Source organism: Phyllosticta citriasiana, assembly GCF_038021145.1.
Source record: "Phyllosticta citriasiana strain CBS 120426 chromosome Unknown IWZ02scaffold_4, whole genome shotgun sequence".
In the NCBI taxonomy this organism is placed as follows: Eukaryota; Fungi; Ascomycota; class Dothideomycetes; order Botryosphaeriales; family Phyllostictaceae; genus Phyllosticta; species Phyllosticta citriasiana.
In genome coordinates, this window is record NW_027117281.1 from 1,545,077 (window position 1) to 1,567,254 (window position 22,178).

General features: G+C 54.6%; 6 protein-coding genes across 6 annotated transcripts; 2 read left to right on the forward strand and 4 right to left on the reverse strand.

The window, feature by feature from the left end:
* Positions 1 to 154: 154 nt before the first annotated feature.
* Positions 155 to 3,013, reverse strand: IWZ02DRAFT_447080 (glycoside hydrolase superfamily). Its single transcript, XM_066767264.1, has one exon. It carries the CDS (start codon positions 2,558 to 2,560, stop codon positions 533 to 535), a length of 2,028 nt encoding a protein of 675 aa, XP_066624709.1. The 5' UTR covers positions 2,561 to 3,013; the 3' UTR covers positions 155 to 532.
* Positions 3,014 to 4,127: 1,114 nt separating this feature from the next.
* On the reverse strand, positions 4,128 to 5,921 carry IWZ02DRAFT_212109 (nicotinamide mononucleotide adenylyl transferase). The gene is made up of 11 exons (XM_066762704.1): positions 5,555 to 5,921; positions 5,475 to 5,492; positions 5,402 to 5,418; positions 5,001 to 5,088; positions 4,814 to 4,948; positions 4,732 to 4,761; positions 4,638 to 4,679; positions 4,560 to 4,586; positions 4,457 to 4,511; positions 4,304 to 4,408; positions 4,128 to 4,253 (listed from the first exon to the last, which is right to left on the reverse strand). Exons 1-11 carry the CDS (start codon positions 5,808 to 5,810, stop codon positions 4,145 to 4,147), a joined length of 882 nt encoding a protein of 293 aa, XP_066624710.1. The 5' UTR covers positions 5,811 to 5,921; the 3' UTR covers positions 4,128 to 4,144.
* Positions 5,922 to 6,702: 781 nt separating this feature from the next.
* Positions 6,703 to 13,337, forward strand: IWZ02DRAFT_447099 (thyroid hormone receptor interactor 12). The gene is made up of 6 exons (XM_066767265.1): positions 6,703 to 7,007; positions 7,187 to 7,495; positions 7,547 to 7,638; positions 7,699 to 8,354; positions 8,402 to 12,749; positions 12,806 to 13,337. The coding sequence occupies exons 1-6, from the start codon at positions 6,931 to 6,933 to the stop codon at positions 13,000 to 13,002; spliced, it is 5,679 nt and encodes a 1,892-aa protein (XP_066624711.1). The 5' UTR covers positions 6,703 to 6,930; the 3' UTR covers positions 13,003 to 13,337.
* A 2,345-nt stretch (positions 13,338 to 15,682) lies between these two features.
* Positions 15,683 to 16,687, reverse strand: IWZ02DRAFT_374533 (uncharacterized protein; the record flags this gene model as incomplete). The annotated part of the gene is made up of 3 exons (XM_066764761.1): positions 15,683 to 15,842; positions 15,914 to 16,407; positions 16,526 to 16,687. Coding segments are annotated over 3 exons (816 nt in total), but the record flags the coding sequence as incomplete, so codon positions are not given.
* A 2,351-nt stretch (positions 16,688 to 19,038) lies between these two features.
* On the forward strand, positions 19,039 to 20,589 carry IWZ02DRAFT_212450 (uncharacterized protein). Its single transcript, XM_066762706.1, has 2 exons — positions 19,039 to 20,012; positions 20,061 to 20,589. Exons 1-2 carry the CDS (start codon positions 19,426 to 19,428, stop codon positions 20,395 to 20,397), a joined length of 924 nt encoding a protein of 307 aa, XP_066624713.1. The 5' UTR covers positions 19,039 to 19,425; the 3' UTR covers positions 20,398 to 20,589.
* Positions 20,554 to 21,753, reverse strand: IWZ02DRAFT_212441 (uncharacterized protein). The gene is made up of 2 exons (XM_066762705.1): positions 20,759 to 21,753; positions 20,554 to 20,692 (listed from the first exon to the last, which is right to left on the reverse strand). The coding sequence occupies exon 1, from the start codon at positions 21,528 to 21,530 to the stop codon at positions 20,781 to 20,783; it is 750 nt and encodes a 249-aa protein (XP_066624714.1). The 5' UTR covers positions 21,531 to 21,753; the 3' UTR covers positions 20,554 to 20,692; positions 20,759 to 20,780.
* Between the last annotated feature and the right edge of the window lie 425 nt (positions 21,754 to 22,178).

Below are 22,178 nucleotides of genomic sequence, written 5' to 3' on the forward strand. Positions count from 1 at the left end.
CAGCCGGTCGCCCTGCACAAAGATGACGAACAGTTCGGGGGATGCTCGGCAGGGTTGTACGCAAAGCATGGGTTGTGCGAATGGATATGTCGATCGGTCATGTGGAGGTTGAATGGACTTTATGTCAAGGGCAATGTTGGCACAGAGCAAGGTAGCATTCAAGCTTAATTCCAGCTCTGCATAATGACGGCAAGTTCACTGTTTTTGAACGAGGATGCGAAGCGGAGGAGTTTCAATCAAGTCGAAGAGTATACATTGTCCTCACTGTTTGACCCGTCAATCTTGTTTTGTGCAAGCAATACTCTTCATACGGCGGGTGTCTTTTTTCGCGTCTGCACTATGTTTGCTCGCTCGCTCGCTTTGTTCACAAAGAGCCTGTCTGAACAGGACAAACAAAGTAAAGAAGAAGGTCAAAGGCTCAGGAATAGACAGCAACAGATACCGAGAAGACCAAGCACAAAAGAAGAAATCCCAAAAACTTTCAACTCCTTCAAGTCCAAGCTCGCCACTAACAGCACTCACGAACACGCCCTCAATAATGCTCCGGCAGGCCCTGCTTCGCAAAATCCGGAATAGAACTAGTGTTGCACTGAAAGGCGCTGCGATCCCACGCCTTCTGCGGCAGTATACCCGCCTTCATGCCAGCCTCGTAGCTCCACTGGGTCGCCTTCTCCGTCTTCCACGTCCAATAAAACCAGCCCCACCCCTGCTCAAAGCTATACATCTGCGCGAGGGCGAAATCCATGAGCCAACTCTTGTAAACGTCCGAGTACTCTGAGGGGTCTGCGTTGGCGGGATCGCAGTCGCAGCGGGGATTATTGTTCGAGGGGCACGTGGGGGAGAGGACGGACGTGGAGCTGTTGCCCGTGTTATACGTGCCCTCCCAGCGGGTGCCCCAGCCGACGTTGTTGATGTATTGGGTGCAGTCCGTGTCGGCCTGGCTCCACTCGCCGCACATGGTGGGGCCGAAGCCCGTCGTCTTGTCCATGGAGCGCAGGCTCTGCTGCGTCCAGCCTTTGCACGCAAACTGCAGCTTCTCGGCGTGCGATAGCACGATTTGGTCCACGTTGAAGATGACGTACTGGTGCACGTCGAGCAGCAGGTTGTCGTAGTTTTGTAGCTTGCCTTGCCAGTTGTCCAGCCCGAGGAAGCCGTCGCCGAAGACGAGGATCCCCGTGTATTTGTTGCCGCGGATTGTGGGGATTACTTTGTCGTACCAGTCTAGCACGTCTTGCGTGTTGAGCTCTACCATGCGCGGTTCGTTGACGAGCCCGTACAGTGTGATGATGTTCTTGTAGCGCGGCTGCGCGAAGAATTGCGAGAGCTGGTTGTGTATGTCGATGCTGCGCTGCCCGTTGAGCGTGCCGTCAGTGCCATTGAGCCATCCAATCGCACCTTGCCGTCCGCTGTGGTTCCATCCGTTCTGGCTGCCCGGCAACCCGTGGAGGTCGAGGTTTACTCGCAGCCCTTGCTGCCGTGCGTATTCGATGCCGCGCAGGAGGTAGCGCCACGCGATCTTGGGCACGTACGGGTCACCGTCGTACGTCGTCACGGCCCAGTAGTTGAACGGAATCCGCACGTGGTCGAAGCCGGCGTTGCGGATGTCGATGAACGTCTGCTTGGTGATCCACGACGAGTAGTGCTCTTCCAGGTTTGTTTTGCACTTGGAGGCGCCCATGCTCGTGCACAGAGTCCATTCGTCTATCACGCCGTCGCTGGTCTTGTACGACTCGAAGAAGGACGGCGTGATGAAGGGCTCAATGTTCAACCATCCTCCGACATTGACTCCACGAATTGGCATCTCGCCATATTTGAACTCCCCATCTAACGCTGGAACGCGATCATTTGCCCGCACAGTGTCGTCCCACGTGTCATTCAGGCCCATGATTGAAAGACCGCCGACGGTGTTATTGGTAAAGGTGACATTGAAGTCCACCGTGTCATACCAGTCAAACGGATCTAGCAGGCCACCTTGAGCCCACTTCGGGATGTCATCCTCAGAAATTCCGTTGAGGTTGCTGTTGTCCGGTTTTGATGATTGCGTAGAGGACGAAGAATCAGACGAGCCGTCGTTGCTCTTCTTGTTGCCTCCAACAACGATGGCGACGGGAATGATGATGACGAGCAACAGAATGACAATGCCGGTGATGACGAGCCACTTCTTTCTCTTAATCTTGCTCCAGAATGATTCGCGAGGGAACTTTTCGTCGTAGCCGTCGCTGCTCCCATCGCCGCTGCCACCACCTCCTCCTCGATGGTGCGTTCGATATTGATACTCCTTGCTGCCCTTTTCAAGATGCGTACCACTGATGATCCTCGACCCTTGGCCCTTGGGAGCGGCACCTGTAGCCAAGGCTCTCTCCTTTCTTCGTCGACGTCTGTCATCTCTTTCTTCTTCAGAGTACTCCCTGCGCCTCCGTCTTCGTTCTTCCTTCGAGTCGGTCGCGTACGGGTCATCGGTGTACGGCTCAAACACCTCCCCATCATCTGCCACCACTCTTATGTCGTCGTCTCCACGGACCCTAATACCATCGTCGGCTGCTGCGGCCGCAAAGCCCATGTCCCTTTCATACTGCTTCCTCTTTTCGCGCTCCAGCCTCGCTTCCTCGCGCTCCCTCCTCCTTTGTCTTCTATCCTCCTTCTCCCTCCTCGCTGCTTCTTTTTCTTCCCTTAGGCGATCTTTTTCCAACGCTGCCTCCCGCTCCCGCACCTCTTTCAGGTAATTGTCATCGTACGCAGCAGCCTTCCACCCGCCCCGCGCATTCAGCTGATCCAACTGCGCCAGCGCATCACCGCTCAGCAAGGGCCGTCCACTCGCTCCGCTGTCTCTGCTTGCCGGTGTGTCTGTTCCACTGCGGTGGCGGTGCCGCCGACGATCCTTGGTCGGCGAGGGTGAAGAGCTGTGGTACGGCGAGTCGTAAGTGGGAGGAGGGCGTATTGGAGCTACCGGCGGCAAGTGATTGCCGCTCGAGTCGGTGGCGCGGTGGCCACGGCGACGGCGTTGGCCTTCGCCGCGGTGTGGTGCGTCGCTTTCGTACACGTAGTCGCGCTCGCGGTCGTTGGTGTCGTGGGGGCGAGAGCTGCGGCGGCGGCGTTGTCGTGCATCTCGTTCGCGAGACGAGTCTGGAGCGCGATGCCGCGGGGAATGAGACTGGTTGCTGTCGCGGGGCATTTCTTGCAAGTAAAAACGCTGAGCTGAAGTCTAGGCGTGCGAGAGATGTTGGTGTGTGCAGCAGGAAAGAAAAGCGTGTTGTTTAGGTAGGAGGCTGGTGTAGGCGCGTAGCTCGGCTGGGGAGTGAACCAGGAAGCGATTGGTCGATGTGCTGGCCGTTACCAAGGACAAACAACGGAAATAATAGGCCCAAGAGACTAGAAAAGCATCGGATCAAGCGATTGAAGCTGTGACAGAGGTGTACAGAGAAAAGTGCAGGCTGAGTTCGTGGTGCAGGCTGCGTGAGGCGCAAGAACAGTTGCCAAAGCAACCGGGGTGCCATGACATGATGGTCACGCATGGATGGGGGATTGCGTCATTACCCGCTCTCAAAGACGGCGCATCCTTGAGCTGGGCAAACTTACAATTGCTGGACCTCTGAAAGCCATATTAACCAACATGTGCGAAAAAACGGCGACTCTGGTCGTCCTGCTCCTGCGGCGTTAAGCGCACCGTGATTGTGCATGTCGCACGACGTAATGTGGTAATGTGGCGCCGCAACAGTTACGTTGACGTCTTACCTGCATCAAGCCTTGTTTTCATACCCTCATCTTGGCCTAGCCGCCGACAGCTAGTACCATCTGGACCGTTGTACCGTAGATAGAGGGGAAGAACTCTGGATACTTCGAATAATATGTGCATTCCTACGCTGGTGGCTACATTATCCCATGACCAGTCCCAAGCTTTCCCTGCATCTCCAGGAGACGCGTATCTCTGAAAGAAAAAATCGCACCGCAGTCGTTGCTTACCGCCCTGGCCATGAGTTAATCTTTCCTGGGTATAAAAAAATGTCTCGTGCATGCGTGCCCTCTTCGATGGGTCCATGTAAATCTAAAGAGCGCAGGAGCGACCGTCGCGCTACAGAGCCTCGAGCGTCAGAGCTTTTCAAGCTTGACTGATGAATGAAATAGTCTCTTGCTCTCATGTCTGCCGTCATGCGGAGCTGGATGCAGCTGCGTTCGTCTTTCCCTTGGCCTCGGTCTTTTCCTTCTCGTGGGTAGATGCGGCGTCGTCGTTGTAGAGGCCATTGGCTTCAATATACCTGTCACCAAGTCAGCAAAATTACGCAAAGTGCCAACGCTACCGCCGTACTTGATCACCGGCTCTGGAACGAGGTAGCGAATGGACATGTCCCTCTTGAGGAATAACCTGATTCTCGTGCTGGAAACGTCGTTCTTGACAAGCTGGTGTATCACGCTGCCTGGGGTTAGTAAGAGTTACGCGCAGGCGGCCATGTCGACATACTAGATGTTGTCCCGCCACTGTTGAAGACTAGCGAGTGCGTCATCAATGTCCGTGCCTAGAGAAGAATGAGCTTCATTCATATCAAGTAGCGTGTAGCTTTTACCTTCTCTCTCTACGATAAAAGCACCATCTTTGCAGCTGCATCAGCTCACGTCAAATACAAATGGATCAGGTTGCTTACAGTGACCCAGGATGTGATCGAGATCCTTGGGCGCCCAGAGGTCTGGAAATGTGTTAATGATACAAGTCAAATGATTTCAACGGTGAAGACTTACTTGGTGTTGACATTGTCTGGATCAAGTCCGCTTCATGAGTGTCAGATTGTCGTAGCAAATGTCGGGCTTGACAACCACTCACCACCGGCGAGAAGAGCAACCCGAACCTTTCTCTTCTGTCCCGTGTAGTCTTCAATGCCTCCACGCACCTCATTCAGTTCGTGGTCAAAGTGGTCCAGGACAACGGCCGTGGGCTGGTATTCCTTGTGGAGTGGTTCTAGTCACGTGAGCAGGTCTCTTCGTCAGAGAGGGCCAGAATTTCATCTTACCCCACTTGTCGACTGCTATCCAGGACGAGTCTTCGACAGCGAGCTCGCACATGCGAACGCGGTGACGTGCCTCTGCCAATCCTGCTTTCTGCGACATGTCAGTCCAGGCTCATCAAGTAGAAGTGGTCATCTGTGGTATCCTGCAATATAGCACCGCGGTGCAAGGCTGCGCTTGGTGGGACATTGGTCCGGGATGACAAGCCCCATCCATCTGCAGGCCTGCGCCTCCCCCGATGCTACGCCAAACAGCAGCCAACATCAGATCCGAGCGTTGTTGCAACTTCCGGAAATTTCGCAGAAGCCCAGATCCGATAGAGCTGCAAAACACACACGGTGAATGACAAATGCGGAGCCGCATTGCCTCGTCGTACAGCGCATGGGCGGGCGCGGTGTAATCGTACCTTGTAGGCGTCGCCGACTGGGCACGAGCATGTCAGTACTCCCGTCATGTCAGATTTGCAATGATGGACTTACCAGGCGAAACATAGCCACCTATGCGCGAGCCTTTGTGTTAGCGGGGTTGTGGACCAGCGAGCGGGAGCGCTTCTCCATACCGACGACTTCGAATTCCGTATTGTACCTGGCCCAATCCAAGGCCATTTCAAATATGCGCAGATGCAGGTAGGTAATGGGGCTGAAAGAGCCGCATGCGACCAAGACCAACGGCGTCCTCCCGCTATCGCTCAGGCACCTCTTCAGCCTGTGAGTGGGAAACTCGTAGCCTTCCAGTTCCAGGTGGGTCGTCGCATTGTCTACGTCAACTGCGGGGGGCGCGGTGGAGTGGGAAGCATCCTGGTGTGCTTGCGCCATGGGTTCTGGAGTCGGGGATGGTGTCGGCGTGAAGGCAAATGGCCTAGGTATGGACGGTGGTTGGGGTGAGGTTCTCGGAACGATGTGTGGTGAGTCGAAGGGTATGACGTCCGAGACGGTAGCGATAGCGGCGGACGGATCGGACGGAGTGGTGAGGGTGGGCGTGCACGAAGCGGATGCAGAGGCGCGGGCGTGCGAGAAGGAAATATGCTAGTTGCGGAATCAATCAGGTCGCAGGTCGGCCAGGACGATGCCGAGTAGATGTAGTGGCTGTAGCACGCGACCGGCTACTAGTTGACCTACGCTGTTGGGGAGCGGCGCAAGCCTCGCTGGCCGATGACCGAAAGTCTGTTTGTGGTTCCGCGCAGACGGCCGCCTCACGAGCAAACAGTGGGAACTTCGATGCCGACACTTCATTCAGTCTTTGAGCAGTAGTGCCCAGTAATTAAATTTTGGTCAAAGGCTGCGAAAGCGGCGAGCTCGCGGGTGCAATACGAATCTTGGACGAGCCGAGCCAGCCTCGTGTCTACCTTACCTTGCACCCAAGGAGGGCATTTGCCCGACTGATCTGGGCTGGTCTAGGGATTGTAGCACCTTGGGGGCCATCGTCACTTGGTTGTACCTACGAGTCGAATTGGGACATGATAGCGTCAGTCAGTCGCATCACCATGTCTCAGCAGACACCTCAAATCCCCAGATGTCCAGTCCAGGGCCACGTCTAACCAGGTAGACGGAACAAATGATACGTGTATAGACTCCATTCTAGACCGACATGTCGTGCCACGCATCATCGCGTCAGGCCCCGACTGCATGTGTGTCGGTATCGCTGCCATGGCGTAACAAAACGTCGCTGAGTCAGGGGAGACCCCTCGTAATACTGCCCGCCTGGGGCAAGCACGAATCGCCGAGCATAACGTCGTCCCATCCATCTACTCCAACTTCAACAACCTCTCCTCTGCACACACAATCCTGTCCCCATTTCACCCATCCCTCCTTTCCATCTGTCCGACACAGCGCACACAGCAGCAGCCACCTCGAGCTGCCCGCACGCCCACCGCTTCCCGTTTCGACCACCTGCCCGCTCGCTTCGCCTATGGCCGCCAGGTCGTAGATTTATGGCATGGACCGGGAGTGTCAATCACCAAAATCACCTGGACAGCTGAACACTACTTCCACCTCGTCGCCATTGTCTTCCAGGTACACCCCCAATACCTTTTCATCTCGCTCCCAGCCTGCATTGGCTGCGACCGTCTCCAGCAACCCCACCCTCCTGCCTTCCTTGACCTGCTCGCCTGCAGCGCCCGTCGCCATCAGGGCTACAGTCAGCATCTGCAACCATTTCGCTGTCAACGAAAACAATTTCTCATGTCTTCAAGAGTGACTCGCTCTTCGGCGAGGCTCTCAGCAGCAGGTTCTTCCAATCAGCCGCCCAGTCACCCACCCTCCGCAACTCCTGCCCGTGCACCTCCTTCGTCGCGAAAGCGTAAGGCTCAAGCTCGCGAAACCAGCCCCGTCGTCCAGCAGCACGATTCCCAGCCGGCCCCGTCTGCCCCTCGAACAGGCTCATCTTCGAGACGCTCGAAAAAGGTCAAGCTTGAGGCGCCTGACCCTCCTGCTCAAGCCTCACCCGCTACAACTGGTCGGAGGAGAGGCAAAGCAGAATCGGCCATGTCAAGTGGCGCTGGGTACGAATTCGACGAGGTGCCTGACGAGACTCGACCCACTAATGGACGCAGACCGTCGGGACCTTCAGAGGAAAAGTCATCAGCCTCCGCTGCCTCGCCATCCTCGTCACGGCGCAAGAGCAACCGCAAGAAGGATGCCACAGGTCTGTCGTCATCCTTTCCTGCTGTTCCATCACAATCATGTCTAATTTTTGAATCTGCAGAAGGCTCCACCCCAGGCAATCAGTCGACTCGCCGCGCAAAGAAGCAATCAAAGGCCAATGAGGATGTTGCAATGAGGGACGAACATGACAATGCTGAAGGACAAGATGACGGGGACAGAGGCGATGACAGTGCTGGAGAAGGCGTCCCTCCTCGCTACGACGAGGATGAAGACGACGACGACGACCCGTTTGGAGGCTTCCTCGGCCGTCATGGTGGCCATGCTGGACTGTCGAGCACGTTGCGAGCTCTTAGTGGCATGATGTCGGGCATGTCTTCGCAATCGCAAATGCGCAGCATTTTGGAGAACTTGAGACAGAAAGACAATCCGATGGTACAGGTGGAAGCCCTTGGAACCCTCAACAACATTTTACTTGTGACACCTGGAGAAGACCTTGCTGGCCACTTCCAGCCTGACCAATTCGTTCGAGAGCTCGTTTCTCTTATGCAACCAAACGAGTTCGCTCTCGATGGTCAGGAGTCTGTGGAACAAATCACTTTGGCGTGCCAGTGCATCGCAAACATGGTGGACAACCTCCCCGCCACCACGGCCAACGTGGTCTACGGCGGAGCGGTCCCCGTCTTGTGCCAGAAACTCAAGTCTCTCAACACGCCCGAGGGTTTCTTTTACATTGATGCGGCCGAGCATGCTCTAAGCGTAAGTCTAAATCAATATCCGAAGATCCCAAAGCTAATATGTTCCAGGCTCTCAAATCCATATCTGAAGAATTCCCGGCCTCGATCGTCCGCGAAGACGGCCTCGAGGCTTGCCTCAACCATCTCGACTTTTTTCCAATGGCTACCCAACGCACAGCAGTCACTACTGCAGCCAACTGTTGTCGCAACATCCCCGAAGATTGTTTCGAAAAGGTCAAGGCGGAGCCCAAGATTACTGAAGAAATGTCGACCCCTGGCGTTATGCCAAAGATTCTCGAGGTGCTCAACAGTAGTGACCAGCGCGTAGTCGAACAAGGGTGTTACTGCGTGACGAGGATCGTCGAGAGCTTCCGGTACCAAGGCGACAAGCTGGAGGAATTGGTCAGCGAAAGTCTGCTGCAAGCAATCCTGCGATTATTGCTCCCCGGCAGCATGAATCTCATCGGACCCAACATTCACACCCTTCTCCTTCGGGCCCTTGCCATTATTTCACGGGATTGTCCTCGACGTTCTGTGGAGCTGTTCAAGATGAAAGTGGTCGACACCCTCTACCAACTTCTCACTGGAGTTTCACCACCCAACGGCACCGAAGACATCGCTACCAAGATCGATAGCGTCGTCATTATGCAGGCTCTCATTCATCGTCCTCGTGATCAAATTTTTGAAACTTTGAACGTCATTTGCGAGCTCCTTCCCGATGTTCAAAAAGACGGTCTTACGTATTTGGACGACATCATGGACGCCGGCGTTCCTGGAGACGTGTACATGTCCATGTCTCACCGATCTCGCAAGACGCCAAACTTAAAGAGGGTTGAAATGTTGGAAGAGTGCAAAGATGAGCTCCGCCGTTTCGCAGTCATCCTGCTTCCGACACTCACAGACGCGTATTCCAGCACAGTCAACTTGAGCGTGCGCCAAAAGGTTCTGACAGCGCAGCTCAAGATGCTTTCAAACCTCGATGAAGAGACGCTCAAAGAAGCACTTCGCGCTGTTCCATATGCATCCCTCCTAGCCTCCATTCTTTCCGAAAAGGACCACCCGAACCTAGTCACATATGCTTTGCAAGCCGCAGAGCTTCTTTTGAAGCGACTGGGTTCGATTTACTGGTACCAATTTCATCGTGAAGGTGTCATTTCTGAGATCACCAATCTGGCAAGTAGGCCAGTGAACAGCGTCGATGAAAAGGAAAAGGCGAAGCCCTCAAAGCCCATATTGGAGGCCGAGCCATTTTCGTCTTCCAGCAGGGTCAGCAGTGACGATGGCGACGAAGACCTTGACCGGGAAATGGAAGGCTTGCAGGAAGACGGCATGCACTCAGAGGACGACGAGGACGACGATGACCACGATGACGATGACGATTCAGACTCGTCGTCTTCTTCCGGTCGCCCCTTTGGACGCACGCCGATGCCGAACATTGACGACGTGGTAACACTCCGCGCCAAAAAGTTTTTGGAAGTACACGAAAACGATGAAGGCTACGAGATGCGCCGAAAGGCTCAATCCATCTTGGAAGACATCAAAGGCTTAGCAGCTGACATCAAGAGCGCGTACTCGGGTGAATCTACCATCCCCGAGGAAAACCTCTTTGTGCGCATGGCCGAATACTTTGATGGAGACGCCTTGGAGAGTATTACCAGCCACGAGCTCTTGACTTCAGGAATCGTGTCCGTCCTGCTCGACCTCTTTTCGGACGCCAACGTCTTTGCGAAGCTAGAGGCGAGAACTGCCTTCCTGGAGGCCTTTATGGGCACTACGACTCAAAACAAGCAAAAGACTGCGAGCACTGCGTCGCCCGTCACGCCATTCAGCATTCTCGTCAGCAAGCTGCAAGATCTCTTGAGCCGCGCCGAGCATTTTGAAGTCATTACTGTACATCAGAACGCTTTCGATAGCGACAGGAGCTCCGCTGCGTCCATGCTTGCAAAGCAGCTTCGATTGAAGTTGGTGGCCGACGACGAATCCGGCATCCCTCGCGCCTACAGGAACATCATGGTCTCCATCCATGCCATTGCGACCTTCAAGGCACTTGATGACTACTTGCGGCCCCGCATTGCTCTGGCAGACCGTCCAAGACCCTCTGGACGTAGCCGAGATGGTGTTTCTGGCGCTATTGCTGCGTATGCCGCTGCGCTTGCCAGCCGCAACGGGTTTCCAGGAAGGGATGCTCCGTCTACACCACCAATGCCGAGGACCACAGAAAGTACAAACCGCGCATCCTCATCGTCGAAAAAGAGCTCAAGATCGAAGGCCGTGGCGTCGTCGAGTGCCGATCCGGAGTCGAGCTCAACTCCGGCCAAGCAGACTTTGGCTGCCCCAAGGCGTTCCAATCGAAATCAACCAGAAAACACACAGGCTCCGCCACCCCCACCACCTCCCGCTCCGTCTTCATTGGATGAAGTCCGCGACCCCCTGGAGTGTGCCGACGAGGCTCAGCTGTCTGACGAGGACGACCTCGGAGATGGCGAGGGCCTAGATGCCATCGTGGACGACTTTGATGAGGAAATGGATGAAGACCTCCCTGATCCTTCTGCAGTCAGCGTAGAGGTGGCATCAACAGGCCGTGTCACTGCGCACAGAGAAGATGGTACTAGAGTTGCCACGCCTCTGGGCGGTGCGACGCCTTCGTCAGCCCGTGTGGCTCAGGCCGAAAGGTCTCTTGCTGAAAGGCTTGCAACAGAGCAACTGGCAAGCCTTGCCTACTCTCGCGGAGCTCTAGGAGGTCTTTCATCTGGACGGCCAATGTCCTACGCTGCGGCAATGCAGTCTGTGCCCCAGGACTGGCACATCGAGTTCAGCGTGAATGATCAGCCAATCTCGAACGAGACGACCATCTACCGCGCTGTGCACATGAGCCAGACAGAGAACGCCGAAGGCACTCGAAACATCTGGAGTCCAACCCACACCATCAAGTTCAAGAAGGTCGCCGGCCCGCCTCCAACTGAGTCGAGTGCTCTTACACCGCCACCCGAGTCTACCCAGGACCCCAACGGCATTCCGCACTCGTTAACGAAGAACCCCACAACGGCAAATATTCTGCGCTTGCTGAGCATTCTGCATGAGCTCAACGCCAACCTGGACGATGTCTTGTCGGAAAAGAAGGATGCCATCAAAATCAACGCGGAACCTCTTTCACAGTTTGTCAACACCAAGCTGACTGCCAAGTTGAACCGACAGCTAGAGGAGCCTCTCATTGTTGCTAGCAACTGTCTTCCAAGTTGGAGTGAGGACCTCGCGCGGCTGTATCCATTCCTTTTCCCCTTCGAGACTCGACACCTCTTCCTCCAGTCAACTTCGTTCGGATACTCTCGTTCTATGATCCGCTGGCAGAATGCACAGTCGAGCAACGACACTCGCCATGACCGGCATCGAAACGACAGGCCGCCTCTCGGCCGCGTGCAGCGCCAAAAGGTGCGCATCTCGCGAAATAAGATCCTTGAGTCGGCAGTCAAGGTCATGGAGCTCTATGGCTCGTCCCCCAGTGTTCTCGAGGTCGAGTACTTCGAAGAAGTCGGCACGGGACTTGGCCCTACTCTGGAATTTTACTCGACTGTCTCCAAGGAGTTCTCTAAGAAGAAACTCAAGTTGTGGCGCGAGAATGATTCCAATGAAAAGGACGAATTCGCTTTTGGCAAAGGTGGCCTTTTCCCGGCCCCCTTAAGCGCCGAGAGTGCTGAGAGCGAGGACGGCAAGAAGGTCATTCATCTCTTCAAAATTCTCGGCAAGTTCGTCGCTCGTTCTATGCTTGACTCGCGAATCATCGACGTCTCCTTCAACCCAACGTTCTTCCGTATTGGTGACAAGGCTGCAGTTGCGCCTTCTCTTGGCGCTGTCAAGTCAGTCGACGCCGACCTGGCCAAGGCACTGCTTATGCTCAAGAAGTTCGCCAATGCAAAGAAAAGGATTAACGAGAACCCGCACATGACGCCGGTGCAAAAGGCTCACGCCGTCGAGGAAATCCAAGTTGACGGAGCTCACGTTGAGGATCTCGGCCTGGACTTTACTTTGCCAGGTCATCCCTCTGTCGAACTCATCGACAATGGAGCGGACACCTCGGTTACGATCGACAACGTTGGCCAATACGTGGAGCGAGTGATTGACATGACCCTTGGCGGTGGTGTTCAGAGACAGGTGGAGTCATTCCGTGCCGGATTCTCCCAAGTCTTCCCCTACTCGGCCCTCAGGGCCTTTACCTCGGACGAGCTTGTCATGCTGTTCGGCCGCAATGAAGAGGACTGGTCTTTGGAGACGCTCATGGACTCGGTCAAGGCTGATCATGGATACACTCTGGACAGCAAAAGTGTCCGGAACCTGCTCCAAGTCATGAGCGAGTTCACACCTTCCCAGCGTCGCGATTTCCTTCAGTTCGTCACTGGCAGTCCCAAGCTTCCCATTGGAGGTACGTTTTTACTCGCTCTTTTTAAATTTGGACACCGTCAGCTAACTTTCTGGTAGGATTCAAAGCTCTCACTCCAATGTTTACCGTCGTCTGCAAGCCAAGCGAGCCCCCATTCACCTCAGACGACTATCTTCCTTCTGTCATGACCTGCGTCAACTACCTCAAGATGCCTGATTACAGCAGCCTTGACATTCTTAGGGAGAAGTTGTTCGTTGCCATCAAGGAAGGTCAAGGTGCCTTCCACTTATCGTGAGACTGCAAAATTCATTGGGCCTTGATGGCTCGAAATGATGGACAGTCTCCACAGTCAGGAGGGAACTTTCCTCTCAAATAAAATGTGTCAAAACGTTGATGATTGCCTCACGGAACTTGCGCATATAGATATTAGGTCGGGCAGGTGGACGGTTATTACCAGGACGGCAGGCAGGCGAGGGTCAAGGTCAAGCAAGCATTTTGCAAATTTTCGTGTCCACAGCCACCACTTCCCGAACTCTTTCATGTCCGATTCCACCACCACCACACAATCCCCCTTCGCTTTCTCCCCTTTCCAATACGGGTTCATGCGTTGTTGTTGTTGTTGTTGTTGTTGCTGCAGGATCAGGGGTAATGCGGGGCTTTTCACTTTTTCTCCTTTTCTTCCAAAGGGTCATGGTTAGGTCTTTGCTACTACAGTCAATCCAACAGAGCAGCAATATCTTCTATGACTTCCTCGACTGGCGTGTCTTGTGTGTACTTCTCACCAAGTCCCATGAGCCGGGAGACAGCTGGTGAAGGACGCTTCGTGGCAGCTTGTGGTTGCCTCCTCTGATGGTAGGCGGCGAAGCATAAAATGGAAGTTGCAGTAGTACCATTGCAGTTCCTCGTGGATGGATGGTGTCCGAAATTGGAAACGTTGATAATAAGGGGGAATACCAAAGAAGCCTAGCTAGCTACTTATGCATGTACAGCTAAGAAATATCCCCCAAGCCTCCGTAACCGAAATTTTTCGAGCCTGGAGCAGAACGTAACCCTCGACTTAGGTGTACATACGAACTATGTCGAATCGTAAATCAAGCTGACGGTCCGATCTAGATCAGTCCAACCCGATCTTACACTGTTCAAACCACTGCCATTCCGATCTGTACGTCACGTTACGTCTCTTCTTTCCTGCCAAAACACCCCCCCCCCCCCCCCCCCCCTTCTTTCTTTCCAACCTTAGTTGCCCTCTCACGGCAAAAACTGCTAAACTGCTGTCGATGACCCAATCGCGCCTTCCTCCCCGACTCCTCCCCCGAGCACTCTTCTGGCTCGGACTCGACTACGCCTCAGTCTCCGACACCGACACCTCGCTCCGACTCGCTCGTGCCTGTCCCTCACCACCGCCCCTCGGCGCTCATCTTCATGCCCGAGCACAGCTCTTCGCCGCCCGGCAGCGCGCCGCGGCGGGCATACAAGTCGCGCTGGCCTTGACCTTGACCGAAGACGAAGGAGGAGGAAGTGGTGGTGGTGTAATGGCTGGGAGTGGGCGTTTGGGCTGCTGCCGCGGCCGCTAATGCTTTCCTTTTCTTTTCTTCGTTGGCGATTTCTAGGTCTGCGGCGCGTGCGGCGTGGTTGAAGAGCGCGTCGGCGTCCATAAGCATTGTGTCGCCGCCGATGCTGCGGCGGGCGGCGGGTGGAGCAGGCGGTTCGGGTGGGGGTGCGGATGGTTGTGTCGGCACTGTTGTCGTTCTCGTCGTCGTGGTTGGAAAGATTGTTGTGTATGGTGCGTTGGTAGTCTGCTTCTGCCTTTGCGGCTGCGGTTGCTGCTGCGGCGATTGCCGTTGCGGCGGTGATTGCGTCTGCGCTGGGACCTGTCGATGGACGTCAGGCGACGAGGCGGGAAGCGGCCAGTTGGTGAGCGACGGCGACTTTGCAGGAGCGGGCGGAGGCGTCGGCGAATTGGTGTAGAAGTCTACAACGTCGTCATCGTAGCTTTCGCGTCCTTCGTCGGTTCCATTAACGGTTGATTCGTCTTCGAGGATTTCCACCTCGGGCGGCGAGGGCGTGATCGGTGGCAACGAAGATTTGGTCCCCGTGCCTGTTGCTGGTGACGACGTTGTTGACGGAGAACCTAGCGACCCGGACGAGTGTGGTGGCGGAGGACGGATCGGCTGCAAGTGTGTTTGGTTGTAATGGCGAGCGGTGCATGGAGGCGGTCGGTGTGGGCGGTCGGTACCCATCTTCGGTGACGACGTCGTCGTCGACGGCGAAGTTGAAGAAGTCGAAGTGTGCAGCGGCGGAGGACGGTTCGGGGGCAGGTGTGTCTGGTTGCAGTGACGCTCCCTACAGGTGGGCGGAGGCGGAGGATGACGGTCGTTTGAATCCGTGTACGTTCGAAGATGCGCTGCTGCTGGCAGCTTTGGGCTCGCCGATCCAATATTTTGCTGAGAACGGCCTGATCGCAGGCTCTGAAGGGACGGAGACGATTTCTTGGACATGGGAGACGTTTCGAACGTATCTGAACGATTCCGTGCAAGCTCGGATGAAGAGTAGTAATACGGCTTTGATTTACCGGAAACCGCGTTTTTGGGTGTTGAAACAACCCATTGCAACGAGCCGATGCGGCACTCTTCATCCTTGTTCCCCGGTAGACCTTCTTCGTCGATTTCTTGAATGGATTCGGAGACGGCTGTCTTCCTGAGTGAGGAGTAATCGAGCTCACTGATTGAGTGGAGATGATTGACGTGGTTGAGCTCGCTCGTCGTCGAGTTCATGCTGTGACCGTCGCCGCCGCTTGCGGTGGATGCGTCGACAAAGTCCATGCCCGAGCCCCGGATCTTCGAAGACAAGTGGCTCCATCTGCCCGCACGAGAGACCATGCCGCTGGGCCCATCACTGATGCCCCAAGATCGACTGAAACGGTGAGAGTGGCCAGTACTTGCATCGACAGAGGTTCCGCCCAGCACCCGGCGGAAGAAGAGTCGAAGAGCAGGAGCAGATGCACAGGCGATGCCGAGGCAAGCTTCGACCGCGGTCCAAATCCAGACATGGCCAGCAGCCCAAGTGGCATCGTAAGAGCCATCGTAATAAAATTCGTAAATGTAGTAGATGCGGACGGCACCCACAATGCAGAGACTGGGAAAGTTAGAGTGAAAAGGGGGAGGCGGAGAGGAAAAGGGTCTCAGGGGTGTGGGCAAAATACTCACAATATTCCAAGGCTGAAGATGCCGCTGAGAGCAATCTTCTGTCTCTTTGGAATAGACAGCTGCCACATGATGAGAAGAGGCAGTCCGCAGACGAGGAGGTCTTGAACTAAGCTGACGGCACTCGCAGCGAGTATGTCGGCAGCCTCGTCAAAGCACTTGAAATCGTTTTTGGCTCTCCATCTGGGATCCAACTGCTTCCAAAACGCTTGAAGAGGACGACATCCGATGCAAAGAGTGATGGTGAATGTCACCATGTAGGCGATGACGAAAGCAATGGCGGCTTGCAGAGCAACCAGGTATCGAGGTGAAATTGTGTCGGAAAGGCGTCGGTGAAAGCAGAGGATGGACACCTTGGTCAACCCAGTGCCAATGACATACAGCAAGGCCACTACAAAGCTGATCTTTCTCGTCTCAAAACCGTCCTCCATGGATAGTTCCCAAGCATGTCTGTCGAAGCCATAACAGACGTGGCCAGCAAAGAAGTCAGCGGACAACTACGGAAAGAGAGCAAAGACTTACCCAAGATGATGGAGACTGAGAGACCTGTCGTGGGTATCTGATTTGACCAGACGTGAGCATCGAGACTGGACAAAAACGAGTAGTGACACTTACCGCTGCAAGAACAATGAGGATATCATCCAAGCCAGCGTTCGCTTGCACCTTGAAGCGCGCCCAGAGCCGTAGCGCAAGTATCCATAGTGTCGTAAAGAGTAAGACAGCAACGACTATGATGACTGCGTTGCCTCGACGCTCCCCTCGGGGATATTGGTCCATGTCGGTTTGCCAGGCAGTAGCCAACTCAGTCGGAGGGACAATACCGTTTGTCATTACGTCGCTCGGTCAGACAACGATCTCGATATCAGCAGCAGGAGGAGATGCAGAATCAACCCGTGCATTGGCGGCGACGTTGAGAGAGAGAAGACGGTGGTGTGGACTGAGGAGGTTGTCAACGTCCGCCATCGAACGAGCAGACCACGCCTCTTCCCATTGCGTTGCGACGACTCAAGCTGGCCAAAGTTAGTTTTCCTTGATTTTCAGGAACCTTTGAGCACGAGCCAAACTCGATTGATCGAGACTCTCGTGCTGTCATGGCCAGTCACCAGTCGGCTCTTGCCGCCGTGCTGGGTCAGGAACACGCCTCCCCAACGTCGTGAAACCAGGAAAAGCTAAACCCATCTGGGAAGTCCATTGGATGGCGTGGTGGTCTGGCGAAACAAAGCGACGGGGGCATGCCAGGAACATGCGAAACGAATTGGCGGGGAGGTCTCTGTGCGGTGCGCGGCTTGCTTGCATGTGTGCTCTCGCACAACCAGCCCATTTGAATTGCTGCTCAGTCCGGGCCAGCCCTGTCGCAGCTGAAGGATAAGAAAAAACAGTGGTCGAGAGCCTCTCAGGGGTCAATTGTGGCGCAAGGCTTGTTTCGTGCAAGTGAGGCACCAACAGGAGATGGACGACTCGGCAGAGCCATGTCATTGGATGATTTCTCTCTCGAAGCGATGCTAAGGCTGTGTGGTTGTGACTGATGGACAGACGGGTCAGGCTAAAGGGTTGGATCATCTGGCGATCCATTGTTTGCAGTGGCATGAGCCCTGTTCCGCTCCGCTACGGGTTAGTAACGGTCAGCTCGGATAGGCTCGAGATGAAGCAAAACCCTCTAGCGGGCCTGCAGCTCCCCCGTCACCTTCACACGGACCTCAATCCTGCCTGACCTCTGCGCGAGCATCGCACGCCACAAAAGGCAACTTCACAATGGCACAAATCAATCTTCGTAAATGTACGTGTCAGCTCGCGAAACAACCGATAATTCTTTTCTCGCCAATCTTCCTCAGCGCGCCCCATCCGCCGCTTTGGGTCGCTGTAACCTCAGCTCTAACCTGAATCAGAACGGGTACGATACGAGTGCGATGTGGCAGTGGCAGAGGCCAAGCAAAAAAAAGACCAAACCAAGGGCGAGCCGGGCGCAAGAAGCGGGAGCGGCGGCCTCGGCTTCTTCGCACACAACAGGGACGCTGCGATCCGGATCGAGGGCGGCTTGCCCGCACCACCAGCGAGCCGTTGATTGCCGGAAAAGCATCGTGACTGGAGTGGGTTGGATTTAGGGCCGTGGTGTTGGTGAGGTAATTGCTTCTTTCGGCCTGCTGTCTATAACCTGTACAGATCGGCGCCATCACACACGCTCAAAAAGGTATTTTTTGGCCTGAGTGTTATTGAGTTACCACAAACCGCGTCTTATAAAGGTGATTTGCGTTTCTTTGTTGGTTGATAGTCCGCCTACACATTAGAACCAACTCCGATCAATTGCGAGATTTCTGGGTTTAACAACCTCGATGATGTTAAGAGCCTGGCTCAACAAGTCCAAGCTATCGGCCTAAGCCGCCGCGCCTGCATGTCATATTGCGAACCGTCCTTCAAGCCTCCGGAGGAACTTTGCCAAGTACTCGTCCCACATTGCTTTTCCGTCTGCAACTTGGGACAAGTGAGGCGGATGCTCCGTAGAAGCACCACATGTCGAGCACTTTGAGGATATTGCGGGTAAATGCAACAGGTACAAGTAAATTACTCATGCCATCACGAGCTGGATGACAGCAAACCAGGGGTAGGTGGTGCGAGCAAAACTGTGAGGAGGGGTCAGTGCCAAGTCCCGGATGAATTGGTTGGGGCGGGGGTGGGGGTGGGGCGACGTTTTGGTTCGACAAGCTTATCACACTTGAACATGTCGATTCATGTAGTGGACTGACAATTAATCACTGCGCTCGCCATGCATGGCATAAGGGGAATAATGTTTCGCCTGCAGGATGTGGGCATACCAAAGTGCGAAAAGCGGCGCAGCTGCCAAGATTTTTCGCACGAAGAAACTGATGTGTAGATGCGCCGTCTTTTGGCCAAGGTGCGGCCTGTCGATGCTCCTTACTACCTCAGCGCGCGAGTACGAACATTGAGCATTTGTTGTGGTGAAAGCTGACGCAGCGTCCCGCATATCGTGCGTGTTCCAGGACAGAGCGGGGCGGCTTTGACGTAACATCAGCACTTTGTTCCTTGCTCCCATGAGAAATGAAGCTTTCTTGAGGTGCGGGAGATGTGATGGCTTACTAAGGCGGGAGGATCCATAGCCCATCGATGATTGAGCCAGGTCACCATGGGTTGGGCGGTTGGTCAAAGCACGGAGGACCGAGACTGGTTGAGAGTGATACTTGGCATGTGAAGTAGTTGTCTCCCTTTTGGTGCAGCGGCACAGTTTTCTCTCATTGTGGTAGGCTTTGGCGTGGAAAGGCGCAAAACCACTCGGAGACGCCGATGTGTCTGCCAAGATACGTGTTGTCGGTGAAGCCGGTCATTGGGAGAAAGATTTCCAAGTTGAGCGTCCCTGGGCTGACCGAATAAGGAGCAGACAGCGCGTGGTATTGAGGCTCCGCGTCGTCGGGTCGGCTGCAGAGCGATGGCCATGAGAAGCAAGCGGCGACCTTTACAAGTCTGCGAGGGCGAGGCAGGTGAGAATACTCGGGCTCAAATAGATGCACCAGAGAGCTGAGACTCTCTGCCTGCTATGCCAGCTGTGGAAATTTAAATGTGCTCTGTCGGATAATGCAGTTTCTGCTCTAAGAACCATCCTGCTCTGCACCACGAAAGCTTTCAGCATGGCGGTATGTGGCACTGTCGGGGCTACGTCTCTACGCGGTGCTCCGGGTGCGATTGCTTCCCCAACAGATGCGCAAAACGGAGAAAGCCCCAAGAATAGAGCAGCTTGGTGTTGGATCAGTCAATTGTCGTCACGAAGTTCATGCAAAACGCCCAGAAACGCACCCGTTTCCTTTGTTGAAGATTTCTCTCCGGTTGGAAACGGTCTGTCGGGATGCAGCGAGCGTATATGTACTCGTGAAGAGCTTTGGCAGCTGAAATACTCCACACCATTCATTCCTTTTGTCAAACTGGATGAGGGAACGAAACATGGGGCAGCTTTTCGACATCGGCTTGGCGAGGAATTCGGAGCGTGTCTGCTTGGTGTCTTGACGTTTTTCCTGATCTGTGGATTCTTTGTTGCCATCTCCATCATCCCGTTTGAGAAGACTGGCGCAAAATGGTTGCCGGGCGCTCGATGTGGGTAAGTGATGGACGCAGCTAGACTTTCAAAGCTTGCTAACGCTTATAGATTGTATGCTGGATATATTGTTTGCTTCATGGGCGTCGTTGCCCTCCTCTTCGAATGGAGTCAACAATTTGCTCGGTTACGATTCCTCATGTTTCGGCTTCCTTCGACTAACAGTACCAAGAAGGGCTCTTGTCTTCTTCGTCACTGGAATAATTCCATTCATAGTCGTTGCGACCATCATATACCGTTCGGCACCTCCATACGGGACGATCCTCGATTGTGTTCCCATTTGCTTTGGCGTTGGGCTGTCTTGCTCGTGTGCCTGGCCCTACCTCAGTCAGAGAGTTCGAGATCAACTTGCTGCCTTCAGCTAGTCGTGGTTGGCTCGTCATGGTAGCTCGGACTCAACGGCGTTTGACTCCACTCGCACGTAGGATCGGCAAATGACGAGGAAGCCTGCGGGATTGCCAAGTGACCAAGGCCACTTAAACTTTGGTCGAGTTCTCAGATCATGATTACTTTCAATCTGATCTCCTCAGCCATTGTTGACAGTGACCTTCCTCGTGCCCAATCATTGCGGTCGCGCGGGATGGAAAGCGGGGGTCTGCGGCCTTGGTCTTGCAAGCGGAAGCAGGAGTCGAGATGTTGCATTTTCGGTGACGAAACTCAGATTTGAAAAGATTTGTGCGTATCTAGGCCTGTGTTAAAATAAGGCCGTCTGGTTTAGGGAATAAACATGGCTGTACAAGGGCGCCTACCAGGTTGCAATGAATCAGTGCTTCAGACCTCCCCGTCGACTTCTCCCACCCAGGTAACCCAATCTTTTTCCCCATGGCCCAGATACCTCGCGCACTCAGTCACAATCTTGACCGTCTCTTCGACGTCCTTTTTGCTAATACCCAATCTTCTCAAACCTCGCATGTGCCACAGCGTCGGTCCCTTCAGATTTTGTGCCATGATGCTGGTCATAATCACTAACTCTGTCTCAATTTCGCTCAGCACTTCGTGATCACTGAGAAAGAGGCCGTAGATGACGCTTTTTTCCAACCAGGTGAAGTCGGCTTCGTGAGAGCCCCATGTGCTCAAAATTGGCTCGAGGTTTCCGAGATATAATTTCCTCATGAATTTCTCGCCGCGAGCTGACATTGCTTCCGACGGAGCGAGACTATCAGGCTTTGCGTACTTGGAGCTGAGCCCGGGTGGGAATTCGATTCCCGAAGCCTTCTCGGCAGAAGCAAGTGATGACACGGCCGTGACGACAAGGGGAATGCCAATCAATGTCCACTGCTTCAGCAGCACATCGCGTAGCTGGAGGGATATCTTTTTGGAAGAGCGCTCCGGAGAAAAAGCTAGGACATCGGTGAAGAGGGGACCGAGGAGGTTGGGGTGGCCCAAGGCTGTTATTGCTGCCGCAGGTAGTAGATATGCGCCCGATTTCGGCATTGACTTGGGGAGGAGAAGATGGATGGTCGTCAGAAGCGTGCGCAGGTCATGAGGGAACGGACCATCATTGCGAACGCGGCCACTCATGCTTCGAAAGCTGTCGAAGTTCCCAGAGGTGGCAGAGACCCGAGTTGAGGGACTGGCAGGAGGATTGAGCAAGCATGGTCGACCGGGGTAGCGGGTTTATAGGGACCGGAGGGCACTGCACCTTTTCAACCGGACTGAGAGTTTTTCACATGTTAGGGTTAAACGACGCGTAAAGAGGTGATACATGAAGGCGCCAGATAAGTTCACCAGTGGTCTGCCAGGAATGAAAGGCCTGAGGGCTGCCCATCCTATCGAAGCGCGGACGCGGACCGGTGCGAGTTCCCATCACGTGATCTCGCTTGTGTCATCGCAACTCCAATGTTGTCATCAGGAATTCCTCCCTCCATCTCCGCATGGGCCGACCGTCGCGTCTTCCGTTGCTGGTCGTCGCCGGCCCTCATTCAACCGGACCCCAACATTCTCGACCCCTCCGCCCAACTCCCCCTCCATTCCCTCCAATCACGCCGACACCCCCCGATGCTCTCCACCAGCCTCTCTTCACGTGGAGTGGAGTTTTGCCAGGATCGTCGACTTGGCCTCGGCACGATGCCCAGCTACTTCCAACGTCAAAACCACTGCGCCACGGCCCTGCTCTTCTTGTGAACGCAGTACCTTTTTATCGAGCGATACATGCCATTTGACGACGAT